General features: G+C 50.7%; 1 protein-coding gene across 4 annotated transcripts in view; it reads right to left on the minus strand.

The window, feature by feature from the left end:
• The window catches only part of LOC106826243 (aryl hydrocarbon receptor-like), a 66,237-nt gene extending 57,882 nt beyond the window's left edge, over positions 1 to 8,355 (minus strand). For 3 of the 4 annotated variants that reach the window (XM_070489137.1, XM_070489138.1, XM_070489134.1), the window contains exon 1: positions 7,814 to 8,355. In XM_070489137.1, the coding sequence (XP_070345238.1) occupies positions 7,814 to 7,872 (59 nt within the window). In that variant the 5' untranslated portion in view covers positions 7,873 to 8,355. The remainder of the gene's footprint in view (positions 1 to 7,813) is intronic. The other variant, XM_070489136.1, reaches the window with a different exon arrangement.
• Between the last annotated feature and the right edge of the window lie 4,405 nt (positions 8,356 to 12,760).

Consider the following 12,760-nt stretch of genomic DNA (forward strand, 5'->3'; position numbering starts at 1 on the left):
ATGTGGATAAGCAGAGATATTCCTGAAGGCAAAGAAGCACGTGCAGAACATGAGGACTCAGAGCGAAGCTAGAGCCTTGGTCGCAGTCTGGCCTTGGGGAGGAGCAGACTGACAGTGCGCGGGGACACCCAGTGCCTAGAGGAGCCCCAACGCAAGACAGGATGGGAATGGTAAGGGCAGGGACTCTTACACACCATGACAAGAATATGTCAATGTGGACCATGGGCTTGACGTGTGAACAGCCAAACGGAAATTTCAGCTAACGGCATAGGAGACTTCAGACGTTGTGGTAGGGAAGGGTAGTTTAAGCAAGACAAAAAAGTTCTAACTGCAAAGGAACAGACTGATATGTTCTAATGGATTTAAAATAAGAACTTCTGATCATCAGAAATACTATGAAGAGGTTTAAAAGACAAGCCACAACCACGAGAAGACGTAACAGCGGAGTGCTTTGGTGGTTAGGAAGAGCTGTCTGAGGCCTCGGTGCCCCTCAGTCTGCCCATCACTGAACTCCCAGCGATGAGAAGGTGCTGACTTCTCTCTGGCATAAAAAAGTCAGGTGTTATCACTTTCAAAATTATTTAAAAATGCACAAAATATAAAGGTTCACAATGTTAAAACATTCATGTTCCAGGATCCTAGATACTCCCCCACCCCCCAGGGCCCCTCCATCCTGACTTCTAACCATGAATGTTTTTGCCTGTGTGTGAAGCTGCAGAGAGGAAATTGCCCATTGCGAACTTGTTGGTGTTTGGCTCCTTTTGCCCAACATTTTGTCTGAGAAATTCACTGTGTTTTGCATACGGTAACAATTTGCTCATTCTCCTTCATTATTTTCTCATCATTTTGTAGGAGCTATTTTCCTTTAAGGATATTAATCCTTTATCATACATGTTGTAAATTTCATTTGCATCTTAATTCTGTTGACAGTGTTTATGTATTAATATTATCTCCATTTTGATGTTTTTCTTTCTTTTTAAAAGTTGTCTATCACCTGACCATTGTAAGAAAAATTTGAAATTCTAGTACAATCATTCAAAAGCTCCTCACTGGAGATGACAACTGCTCATGTTTCAGTGCCCTCCCAAACTTTGTCCCATGTAAACACACACAGATGAGTACTGTTAATAAGACTGAGGTCATCCTCTGTGAATATATCCCTCTTTGCTGAGCATCTACCAGAGGCCTGGCGCAGAGTCTGTGGGGGGAGCTGGAGGTCATGGAGGAGGAAACAGAGAAAGGAGATGCAGGTGATGCTGACAGGTTGGGGCAGAGAACGGTCTTCTTGAGAAGAGACCTGTAGCTGAGGGTGGGCTCGAAGATAGTGCTGGGTGTGGAGGGAGGACTTGCAGCGAGAAGTGCTCTGCCTGCCTTCCTGAGGGGACGGAGAGGGGGAAGGGAAGCAGGGGGAGGCTGTGGGAGGGTGAAGGCAGCGACGGTCAGCAGCTTCAGGTTCATTTCTAGGTGGAATGGAGAGTGGCTGCTTAATGGGTACAGGGTTTCCTTTTGGGGTGATGAAAATGTTCTGGATTTAGACAGTGACGGTGGTCGCACAACATTGTGAATGTACTAAATGCCACTGAACTGATGGCTAAAATGGTAAATTTTACATGTATTTTACCTGAATTAAAAACCAAAAGACTCATCAGGCCACAATGTGCAGAACAAACCAGAGGAGGTTAAAGTAGAAGACGGAGGGCTGTGCAGAAGCTCCTGAAAAAGTCCAGGGAGGTAGGGCGGAGGCCACGGCCGTGGCAAGACAGGCAGACTGGATGTGTCTTAGTGGCAGAATCTGCAGGCTTCGCCATTGTTACGGTTGGGCAGGCTGGGGAGGGGAGGGAGGTAAGGAAGAGCCCTGCTTAAGTTTGGACATGCCACATTTGAGCTCCTGTGAGACATCTGAGGGCAGATGTCAGCATGTTTGCTCAGGCCAAGGACCTTGGTAACCTCCTGGATTCCTATGCATCACACCTCATGTCCAATTAGTCAGCAAACCTGTCTGCATTTCCTTCAGGAGATGTGCAGACAGAGCCTGGCCATTCTTCACCCTCCATGGATTCCCCTGGCCCATGCCACTGGGGCCTCTTCAGAGCCCCAAGGAGCCCCTTGCTGCCCTCCTGGCTTCCCCCTCACCCCCGTCCCACTCCCTAAAGCAGCTAGAGAGATTCAATGTCACCATTCCCTTGCCCAGAACCTCCACTGACTCCTACTTCTCAAGCCCTCATCTCCCTGCTTCCATGTGCACTTAGCTCCAGCCTCACCCCAGGCCAGACCCAGGGCCTTTGCACTCACCTTCCCTCTGCCTGGAGAGTTCCTCTCCCACATGGCCTGTATCATGCCTTGTCATGTGTTCGTTTTGCTTATTTGTTTATCTCTCCTCTAGGGTATAAGCCACCCGAGGGCAGGTTTCTGTTTTGTTTTATGCTGGATTACCCATGTCCAGAACAGGGTCTGGCAGAGTCAGTGCTCAGAAAGAATCTGTCAAACGAGTGGGTGAGTAAAGTTTCTATCTCCTCCCCTTTCCTTGTACTCTACTGTTCCTAACATAGTAGCCCTTATTTCCCTGCCTCATGGCTGCCATGTGGCTGCAGCTCTGGCATTGCATCTGCATCCCAGATGGAAGAAGAGGGCCACTTGGCCACGCCTGTCCCTTTGGATCAGGACAGTAGATGCTTTCCCAGAATTCACAGCAGATTTCCACTTCGGTCTCATTGGCCAGACAAGGTCACATGTCTACCCTCAGCAGCAAGGGAGCCCAGGAAACGGGGAGACAGTGTTGCCATGACAGGCTGTGACTGTCCCAGTCCATGGCCTGGGCTGACCACTCTGCTGCCCAAACCTGATGGAGATCTGACCCTGGGGAGAGGGAGGCGGAGACTGGCACCCTGCCGCAGTGTCCGCCCCTGTGGCAGCCCTGTTTGATGGCTGAGATCCTCACCCCTTCACTGAGGGCCGAGTGCTGGTTGAGACAGAGACTTTCCTGCAAGTCACACTAGCTGCAGCTTGTCCTCTGCGTGCCGTGACTAAAGAAGCCTGTCAAACTGGAAAGCTCAGCTCAAAGAGATTTCTAAATTCACCAAAAGAAGTGTGAAGTGAAAGAGTAGAGTGCCCATCGTTCCTCCCCCTGCCTGGGCGACCCCACAGCCCCTGATCCTTCCCATTAACCGGCTCTCACCTCTACTTCACAAAGGAAGACAAAACCTGTGAGGACAGGGGGCTGCATGCCAGTCCCTGACTTCTGCCACCCTCTGGACCCCACGTCAGACCCTCCCCCATGGATGGGCCCTCCTCTGTCAGCAGCCTTCACACTTCTCCTTTCCTGGAAGGAGACCTCAGGCTGCTCTGATGAGCAAATCCAGCTCCTGTTGGTATTTGTACAAATTCTGAGAGTTTGATGAGAAAATATGGTCTAAGAATGCGTCCCTCACATGCTATGAAAAACAAAGTTGTTTTAATCCCAAAGAGAAGTTGCTGCACAGATACTCAATTACAAAAGAAACATATCTATTTAACAGGAAAACTGGAAGCATATGTGAAAGTTAGAGAAGAGAATCATGGAATCATAGCCAAAAAAAGGGTATTTCATGCAGAGAAAATGTCTGATGGATGAGTGAAAACAAGTGTGCTTGGCCCTAATGGTGCAGCTCACAAGCCACAGCTCTGACCACGCAGGAACTCAGCCAGGAGGAGTCTCTAATGATGTAGTCAGTTCCTGTAAGGAAGTTGGTGGTACAGGACACCAGGACTTGACTTTGCACAGATTTGTGACTTTAGACTGAGGCTGACTTGCAACCACACTCATAGACACCATCAATGCAGGGGCCTGAAAGTGTTTAAACTCTCAGTGATCCCAAATTCAACTGGCACCACTTCCCCATAATGGTTGCTGTAACTGAGGGGGATTTGTTAGTTGTCCAGAGATTTCAAACTCCTGCTAAATTCAGCAAATGGAATAGAGCACAGGGCAGCAGCACAGAAGAGAGATGAAAGAGACGTGGTCCTGGCCCCAGACGCTCATGATGCTCTGTGTGGAGGTGCTGAGCTGAGCAGAGAAGGGGTGTCCCAGTCGGTGGTGGGCAGGAGCCCGGCAACATGGGAGGCAGAGGATCAGGGCTGGGTCCTGGAGAGTGGTGTCCACCCTCCCAGAGCCTGGTCTCCTCAAGGGTGAGTCCAATGGGGGGTCTTTTGGGGCGCATACAGGCACTTCAGAGCCAGGCTGGGCTGGGGAGGAGAGACTGGGGCAAGGAGACCAGTGAGGGTAAGAAAGGTGGGATGTGGGAAAGCAGGAAAGGAGGGAGGGAGACCAACTGAGCGAGGCCATCCTGGTGGGCAGAGGGCACGGCACAAACAGTAGGAAGCAAAGGTCAGGGGAAGGAGTGCACAGGTGGAGCAGGGTCATGTGGCAGGAAGGGAGATGGTGGGTCAGGACAAGGAGCAGTAGGGCTGGAAGAGGCCCACCACCTAAGGAGGTGGCCAGGACAGGGGCTGAGGCTCTGTGCCTGTGGGAAGGTGAGTCCTGTTCCTTCACAATGCAAGGAAAAGAGGGGCCTCTCTGTGAGTGGTGGAGGCCTCGGGGATCCCTTCAGTGAAGAAAAGCTGGGATGTCGCCTCTCAGGACATGGGTCAGCAGAGGGTGGCCCAGTCGGGAAGAAGAAGGCACGTAGGCTGGCCCTCTGGGAGCTGCTGGACAAGAGCCCGGGGGAGGGGCGGGCTGGAGTCAGAACCAGTTTTCAAGGCCCTGAAGTTCTCAGTAGTTCTCAGCGTGGCAGATGCACTTCAGAGGCAGTGGGCCTTCTACATCAAGGAGTACACCCCAGGCTGCACCCTTCCAGGGAGCCTACTAACAGGGCTCCTCCTGCCCAGACCACACTCCTCGCTGCCAGTCCACCTGCCTGGGAGCCGGAGGAAAGACCAGCACCTGTGTGCTCTGGTGACATTGAATTAAAATCAGCAGCTCCTGAGCTGAGGCAACCCAGCACTTCCCATGTGAGGGCCATGTGTCTCCGGGGGCGGGGGCGGGGGCTCTAGTGCTCAGTCCCAGGGGCCAGCCAAATCTCATAGATTTAAACGGCATACCGAGGAGGAGATTGCAGTGCTGTCAGCAACACCTCCAGGTTGACAAAATGGGGCAGCAGAAGTCTCCAGAGCATCTTGAAAAGACTATTGGGAACAGGTGCTGGCAGCTGCTTCCTGTTCTACAAACCTCCCCAGGGCTCTGTTTCAAAGCAGTTTATGCAGATTTAACAGATGAATCCACCCAAAGTCCTTTCAGTTAGTTACGTCTTCCAGCACCCTAATTCTTTCAAATGTAAAACAAAATCATCCCCATTTCTACATAACACAGTGACAGAAAACACAGACTAAAATTGTTGGCAAACCACACAAAGCTGGCACAAGTTTCTACCTTGTGGAGTCAGCATGTAACGGCAGGAGACCGCCAGACATAGGGGAAGGCGGCTTGAGCAGGTGCCACACGGACTCTCCCATCAGCTGTGACCCAGTTTCGGGGGAGGACCAGCCGGCCAAAGGGGTGGGGAGGGAGCTCAGTAGTTCAACCTCCCCTCCAGCTCCTCGAGCCTGCTTGCCAGGCAGCCCTGTCCCAGGAGGCCTGCCCCGGCCTGCCAGCAGGATCCCAGCCTCTTCAATAAGCCAAAGAGAGGGGCCATGGAGGAAGGCTGGGTCTAAGCAAGGCAGCCGGGTAAGTCCCCTCACACCTAGCGTGGGTGCCTCAGCTATCAGAGGGCAATGATGATAGAGGTCCCTACATCCCAGGTTGCCTGAGGATCAAGTACAACAGCACATTTGGAATGATTCTAAAAACAAGAGAAATGAGAAAGACATTATTTCACTAGATGACTCAGTTAGCCGACAACCACTGTGCCGTCCCACACCCTGCAAACTCCCAACACGTGAGGTCTGCAGCTCAGGGGCTCCCCCAAGCCGGGCCCTTTGCTCCCACCAGGTGAGCTGTGCACTAACCAATAATCATTGCCCAAAGTCCCCAGACATTTTATGTCAGGTCTTCTTGTTATAATCATTAGTCAAATGAGGGCACAGTGTCCAAGAAAACTCCGCTGGATGCTTTGGAAAGAGTCAATGAAACCTGATTGAAAAGAAAAGTAAGCGTTGAATTAGGTGTTAGTGCAAGACATGGGCGAAAACTGTTTCAGATCTAGATTGTGGCACAAGCTTTTTGAATTGTAGATGGTGCACTGTGGGAGTGACTTGTGTACTAAGATAGAAGAGGACCTCACCAGCATCACCAGATTGGCAAACTGATATAAGCTGATGTTTTCTCTTAAAATATGTAAGGTAGGGGCCACCCCTGGAGTACTGGTTAAGTTCTGTATGCTCTGCTTTGGCGGCCTGGGTTCAGAGCCTGGGTGCAGACCTACATATAAAGTGGCAGTGACCCACATATAAAGTGGAGGAAGACTGGCACAGATGTTAGTTCAGGGCTAATCTTCCTCAGCGAAAAAAAAGATAAGTAAGGTATTTGCAACACTCTTAGGGAGCAACCCCCACCCCCATTTTAAACATCTTTTCCAATTAACCAAGGATTACTGGTTCCACTGCCTGGGAAAAACCCGAACTTCTGACGAGCTTAGTTCTCAGATACTTATGCTTATGCTCCTACTGAGAAGTTTCAGGTTATTTTTAAAATTGTGGTAAAATACACATAACATAAATTTTGCTATTTTAACCATTTTAAGTGTATCACTCAGTGGCACTAAGTACACTCACCATGTTGTGTAACCGTCAACACCATCTTGTTCCAGAAGTTTTTATCACCAAAGGAAACCCCTCCCCACTCCCATCCCTTGGAAACCACCAATCTACCTTCAGTCTCAGGATTTATCTATTCTGGACATTTCTTATATATGGAATCTTGGGATATTTGCCCTTTTGTATCTGGTTTCTTTCTTGGCATTCTATATACTTTAAAATTAAATGGAATTAGAATTGACATTTCGAGCTCTTTTGGAAATTCCTCAGACACAGACCCGCTTTCGGGCGCTGAGAACCTTGCGCCCTGGGGGCTGTGCTGCGGAATGCTCCCCGCCGCCGTCACCGCGTCGGCGGGAGGCGCTCTGAAGACCGACTGCGAGAAGACCCGCAGATTTCCGGCCCAAGGACTCTGCCCAAGGAGTGTCCCCTCCACAGACTTCCCATTGATTGTCCTCAGGAACATCTGCCCAACCCCAGGGGCCACCCTCGCCATCTCCACACAGATCTCTCAGGCCAGACCTGAGGAGCCGTGGAGGGGGCCTGCCCGCGCTGAGCCCAGGGTCCGGGCGGGGCCTCGGGCATCCTCTCCCTAAATGAGGTGGGGGTTGCCCATACCCGCAAGACCTCTCCCTTCTCATTCCCAGGCTGAGACTCGGGACGCCCTGCCCCTGCGGGGTGCGCTCCCGGTAACCCCAGCCCTAGTCCTGGGCGCGGGCCGGAGGGCGCAGAGCGCAGACCCCGGAGACCCCGGCGCGACCCTCCCAGAAAACAAACGTCGTCAGCCGGACCTCAGGCCTGAAGGTTAAAAACTGACAGCAGGCGTCGGGGGCGGGAGGGGGAGTCTTTAAAACGAAACCCGTCCTCCCGGCCGACTCTCCGCGCTGGATACCCCGGCGGTCAGCGCCGCGGAGACCTCGGGACTCGCCGACCCCTGACTCCCGCCACGGACGCGGAGTGGGGGGCCTCCGGGTGGCGGGCGGACGCCACACTCCTCCCCCCAAAACACCTTGGGCCGGGCCGCCCAGGACCCCGGCCCCCCGCCCCTCGTCACCCCCTCGTCGCCCCTGGCCCGCCGCCCGGGTACCTCTTGCGCATCGGCTTTCTTCTCTTCTTCACCGCGTACTTGCCCCCGGCGGACAGCATGGTGCCCGCGGGCGGCCGCACAAAGGGGCGCGGGCCCGGGGCGTCGCCGCCCGGCACCGGGGAGGGTGGGCCGGTCCACTCCCGGGGGGTCGCCAGCCCCGAGGTCCTGGCCGTGGCCGTGCAGGCCGGGACACCTGGGAGGGTCTGCGCTGACTCCCTCTGGAGCCGGAAAGCGCGGGCGCCGGGGGCGAGGGGACGCGCGTTTGCCGGCCTCGCCCTCGGTATGAGGACCAGCGGCGCAGACTGTCCGGCGGGGGGAGGCGGTCTCTGTCCAGACAGATGCAGGTGTGCTCCTCAGTAGACGTGTGCGGCACTCGCAAGTGGCGAGTCAGAGCAACACCAGGCTAATTTGGAAAGCGCGCGCCTCCGAGGACGACGGACGAACCCCAGCCGGAGTTGGGAGAAGCCCTTGTCCCCACGCGCGGCCCCTCCCCTCCGTGTGTCCTTCCCTCAATAAAAATCCAGGACCCAAGCCGACTCCCTCCTCACGCAGCGTCCACCATGAACTGTGCTCCCGGGGAAGGGAGGTCCCAGTCCCCTTGGCGTCGGGGGAGACGCGTCGGCGGAGCGCAAACGCGGGGACAAGGAGCCCCTGGAACGTGGGTGGGTGCGGGGACCCGCCCCGCGCGGCCGCACAACACGCGGGCCCCCTCCAGCGGACCTGCCTGGATAGTCTGGCTCAGGTCACGGTGAATCCTGGCCAAGACCCGGCCCAGAAAGCGAAGGCCCCTGTGGGTGCATATTTCTGTGCCCACGAGCCTTTATTTATGCTTAAACGTGCTGGATGCGTGTAGGTGCGTGAGATGCTTGCGCGCTTATCGGAGCGGAGTCTTATATAAAGAATGGAATTGCCTCTGGTCCTTCCGCCGCCGGGGGTGACAGGTGGGATGCCATTACCCTGGGGTGGCGCTTCCCTCTTTTCCGAGGTCAGGTCGTGTTTACGTCATTCCAGGGCCCCTGACTCAGGACTGAAACTGCTCAGTTTGACAAGAAGTACTTTTATTTTCATTAACGTCCTAGTATTTGTAAAATGGACAATAATCAACGACAGTTAAAAAAAAAAAACCCAGTAATAAAATATATTAGTGACTCTAGATTCTCCAGAAAGCGCAAGTGTTTTCACATCAGCATCAGATTCCCGCTAAGTTTTATGAAGTCAGTTGGACAAGCGGGGACAAAAACATCGGCATGAAAGATGCCGGGTGAACCTGTGTCCGGAGAGTACTTTGGAGTCACCTCAAAACAGGGAGGGCTGTGCTTTCCGAAACCTTGTCAGTAGACTCTCACCTGCAGGGAGAGGAGTCTGGGGAGGCAGCTGAGGAGACAGAGCTTGGCAGGAAAGGGACATCACGCCCCCAGGATGAGAAGCCTCCGTACAGCCTGTTTATGGCCACAGAGGGAGACCCCCAAAGGAGGCAATAAAGTCGCGGTGACCCCACGGAGACCGGCACTCCCTCTTCCCAGGTCCTCCTCTCTCTTTGTAATCCTTCTTCCCTCTCTTCCTGGGTGAATGGAAGGTCAAATCTCAACAGAATCTGGGAAGGCATTTCACGGTCTGTCCTTAACAAAGGACAGTGAGGGTCCAGGGATCAGAAAACTTCACTGATCAGGTGGACCCCTTCCCTTGGCCTCAGCGTCCTTGTCTCTACAGTGAGGGTGCTGACAAAGTGGCCTCTCAGCCCTTTTGCAATCTTTCCTCAAAAAGTACTTTAAAAATTCTGCTTCCTGATTCAGCAGTGTCTTCATTCTTAGAACCACTTGAGTTCTAATGATATTTCATAATATACCTGTCTGCTGTGTCACCCGGAGTCATTTCTCTGCATATTTCTTGAAACAGATAACCAAGATCGCCTGAATATCAAACTGAGTCCCTTTATTTGGAATTTTTAACAAGGAAAATTGTTAGTAATAATTAACTGGACAAGGGATGTAGGTCTCTTAAATGAACCAGGATGCGTGTTTTATCCTACGATCGGATTAACGTGTGCTGTTGAGCCTTCCGTTTATCTAAAACTGTGCAGTGCTCATTATTCAGCAAGGGTGTGGCATCTTGGGGTCTAAGCACTCTTGTGGGGAGCCACCATTGTTAGTATGTGCTGGCTGTTTACTGAGACATGCAAGACAGGCACATTTGGTTTTAGCCCTGCTGACCTGAGAGCACACGGCCATTAACGGGAAAGGTGTCCTCAGATTTAAAACATGTACCCACTGCCTGTGGCCAGGGGACTAGGGCCACTTCCAGTCTGGCAATCATCTACCTTCTTGAACTGTAAAACTTGAATTCTTTGCCCCATGACAGAGTTAGGGAGGGGGCCATCAAACTGTGGGATTCTGGAAATTGGGACATGGTAGCCTGGAGGATCCAGAAAATCCCAGACCTTCCCAAACCTCTCTTGCTGTGCCTGTTCCTGAAGAAGTTCTCACCTGCTCCTCTGCCCCTCCACCTCCACCATGAACCTCAATGTGGTTGTGGCTTAGGGCCTGAGCAGCTTTCTGGGGGTGCGTGGGGCTGCCTGGCTACCTCAGTTCTTTGTTTCTGATGCTGGGAGGCAGAGAGGAGGCTGGGCCAGAAGCCACTGACTAAAGGCATAGAGGCAGTCAGTAGTCACGGCAGGGTTCAGAGGAAATAAATCGACAGGCATCAAATAGCCTTTGAGAAGATGCTGTCAGCAGAGTGCCCTGGCCTGGCAAGCAAGACCCTCTGACTGTTCAGTCCCCAAGACCACCTCCAGGATCATTATCTCCATTCTCAGAATGTTGTCCAGGTCATAACCCTTCCCAGCACCCCTCTCGGGCCGGGTGACAGAGGACAAAAGAGAACAGAAGCCATAACCTCCATGCAGGCAGCACCCAGGCCAGCCAAATGGTCCAGCTGACCAGGATCCCACTTCTCTACCCAGATGGATGTGATGTGTTATTCAGACTCTGGCAACTGTATTTGTACTCCCTTTTCTGAAAGAGAGTTTTTATTCTGATTGTTCTATTTCCTCCTTGATTAGGATAGGTAACTTGGTAACAGTTAAATCTGTCTGGAGCCTAGAGTTTGCAAGATCATGAAACTCAACATTTGCACCCTCTAGGATGAGTAGATGGCACCTTCAGATCCTCAACTTGTTGCAGAATGATCTACTTGAATCTGATTCTGGGCCTCTGGAAGCAGAGGAGCACTTTAATGATTGAAATAAGGGTTGTTGCATAATGATAAGTGCAGTAATTTTCAAAATTATCAGTTATGGACGAGGCATGCGTGTGCGTGTGTGTGCTCATGCCTGCATACTCAGGGACCAAGGGGTGGACTGTAGTGGAATGTCATGTTTTTCGTTTACTCTGCTCTATTAGTTTTCAATTACTCTGGAACAAATTACTGCACACTTCGTGACTTAAAACAACACAAATTTATTTTCTTACAGTTCTATAGGTGACAAGTGCAGCACAGGTCTCACCAGGTTAAAAGTCAAGGCGTCAGCAGGGCTGCATTTCTTTCTGAAGGCTTTTGGAGACAGTCTGTTTCTTGCTCATAGAGGTCGTTGGCAAGATTCAGTTCCTTGTAGTTGTAGGACTGGGGTCTCCATTTTCTTGCTGGCTGTAAGTTGAGAGCCATTCCCAGCAACGAGAGCCCACCCACATGCCTTGTCTTGTGGCCCATTCTTCTGTCATCAAAGCCAGCAATGGTGGGTCAAGTCCCTCTCACAGACTCTTCTGCTTTCCTTTTCTGTGGACTCATCTCATTAGATTGGCACCACTTGAATAATCCCAGATAATTTCCCTATTTTAAGGTCAACTGATTAGGTAACCTTAATTCTACCCATAACCTTAATTCCCTTTTGCCACATAACTTAACATATTTACAGATTCTGAGGATTAATATGTGGCCATCTTTGGGGCGCCATTATTCTGCCTACCATAGCTACACACCTAGGAGGGGGAGGACTTGTAGGGTGGTAGACTCTGCATAAATTCATTTTTACCTGATTCTTCTGAATAATTTTCCAAAGTGGTTGTACTCACCGAACACTGTTCTGTTCCATTGGTCTATTGGTTTATTGTTATGCCCATATCATACTGTCTGAATTGCTTTAGCTTTTTAGTATGTCTTAATATCTGATGGTCTAAATATTCTTACTTTGTTATGCTTCTTTGAGATTGTGTTGACTATTTTAGCCTTTTGCATTTCCAGATAAATTTTAGAAATGTCAATTTCCACAAAAATATCTGCTGGGATTTTAAATGGGATTGCATAGATTCTATAAATTATTTTGGGGAAGAATTTACACTTTACAATATAGAGCCTTCCAGTCCATGAACTAGGAATATCTCTTTGGATTTTCTTTAATATTCTCAATAATGTTTTACAGTTTCTTTCACATATTTCATTGGATTTATTCTTAAGTATTTGATATTTTTGAAGGAATTGTAAATGGTGTAATTTAAAAAATTAATTTCCAGTTGTTTGTAGTTATTATTTAGAAATACACTTGCTTTTTTTTTTTAAAGATTTTATTTTTCCTTTTCCTCCCAAAGCCCCCCAGCACATAGTTGTATATTTTTAGTTGTGGGTCCTTCTAGTTGTGGCATGTGGGGTGTCACCTCAGCATGGCTTGATGAGTGGTCCCATGTCCGTGCCCAGGATTCGAACCCATGAAACCCTGGGCCGCCAAAGCAGAGCACACGAACTTAACCACTCAGCCATGGGGCCGGCCCCACACTTGCTTTTTGTATACCATCTTGTATCCAGTGACTTTGATTATTAATCATAATGTTAATTATAGATTTCTTTGGATTTTTAAATGCACACATCATGTAATCAATGACTAATAGCAGTTTCACTTGTTCCTTTCCAGACCTTTTATCCATTTCTTTCTTGCCTTATTTCCCTGATGGCATCTCC

The sequence above is a fragment of the Equus asinus genome, chromosome 18, assembly GCF_041296235.1.
Source record: "Equus asinus isolate D_3611 breed Donkey chromosome 18, EquAss-T2T_v2, whole genome shotgun sequence".
Taxonomy (NCBI): domain Eukaryota; kingdom Metazoa; phylum Chordata; class Mammalia; order Perissodactyla; family Equidae; genus Equus; species Equus asinus.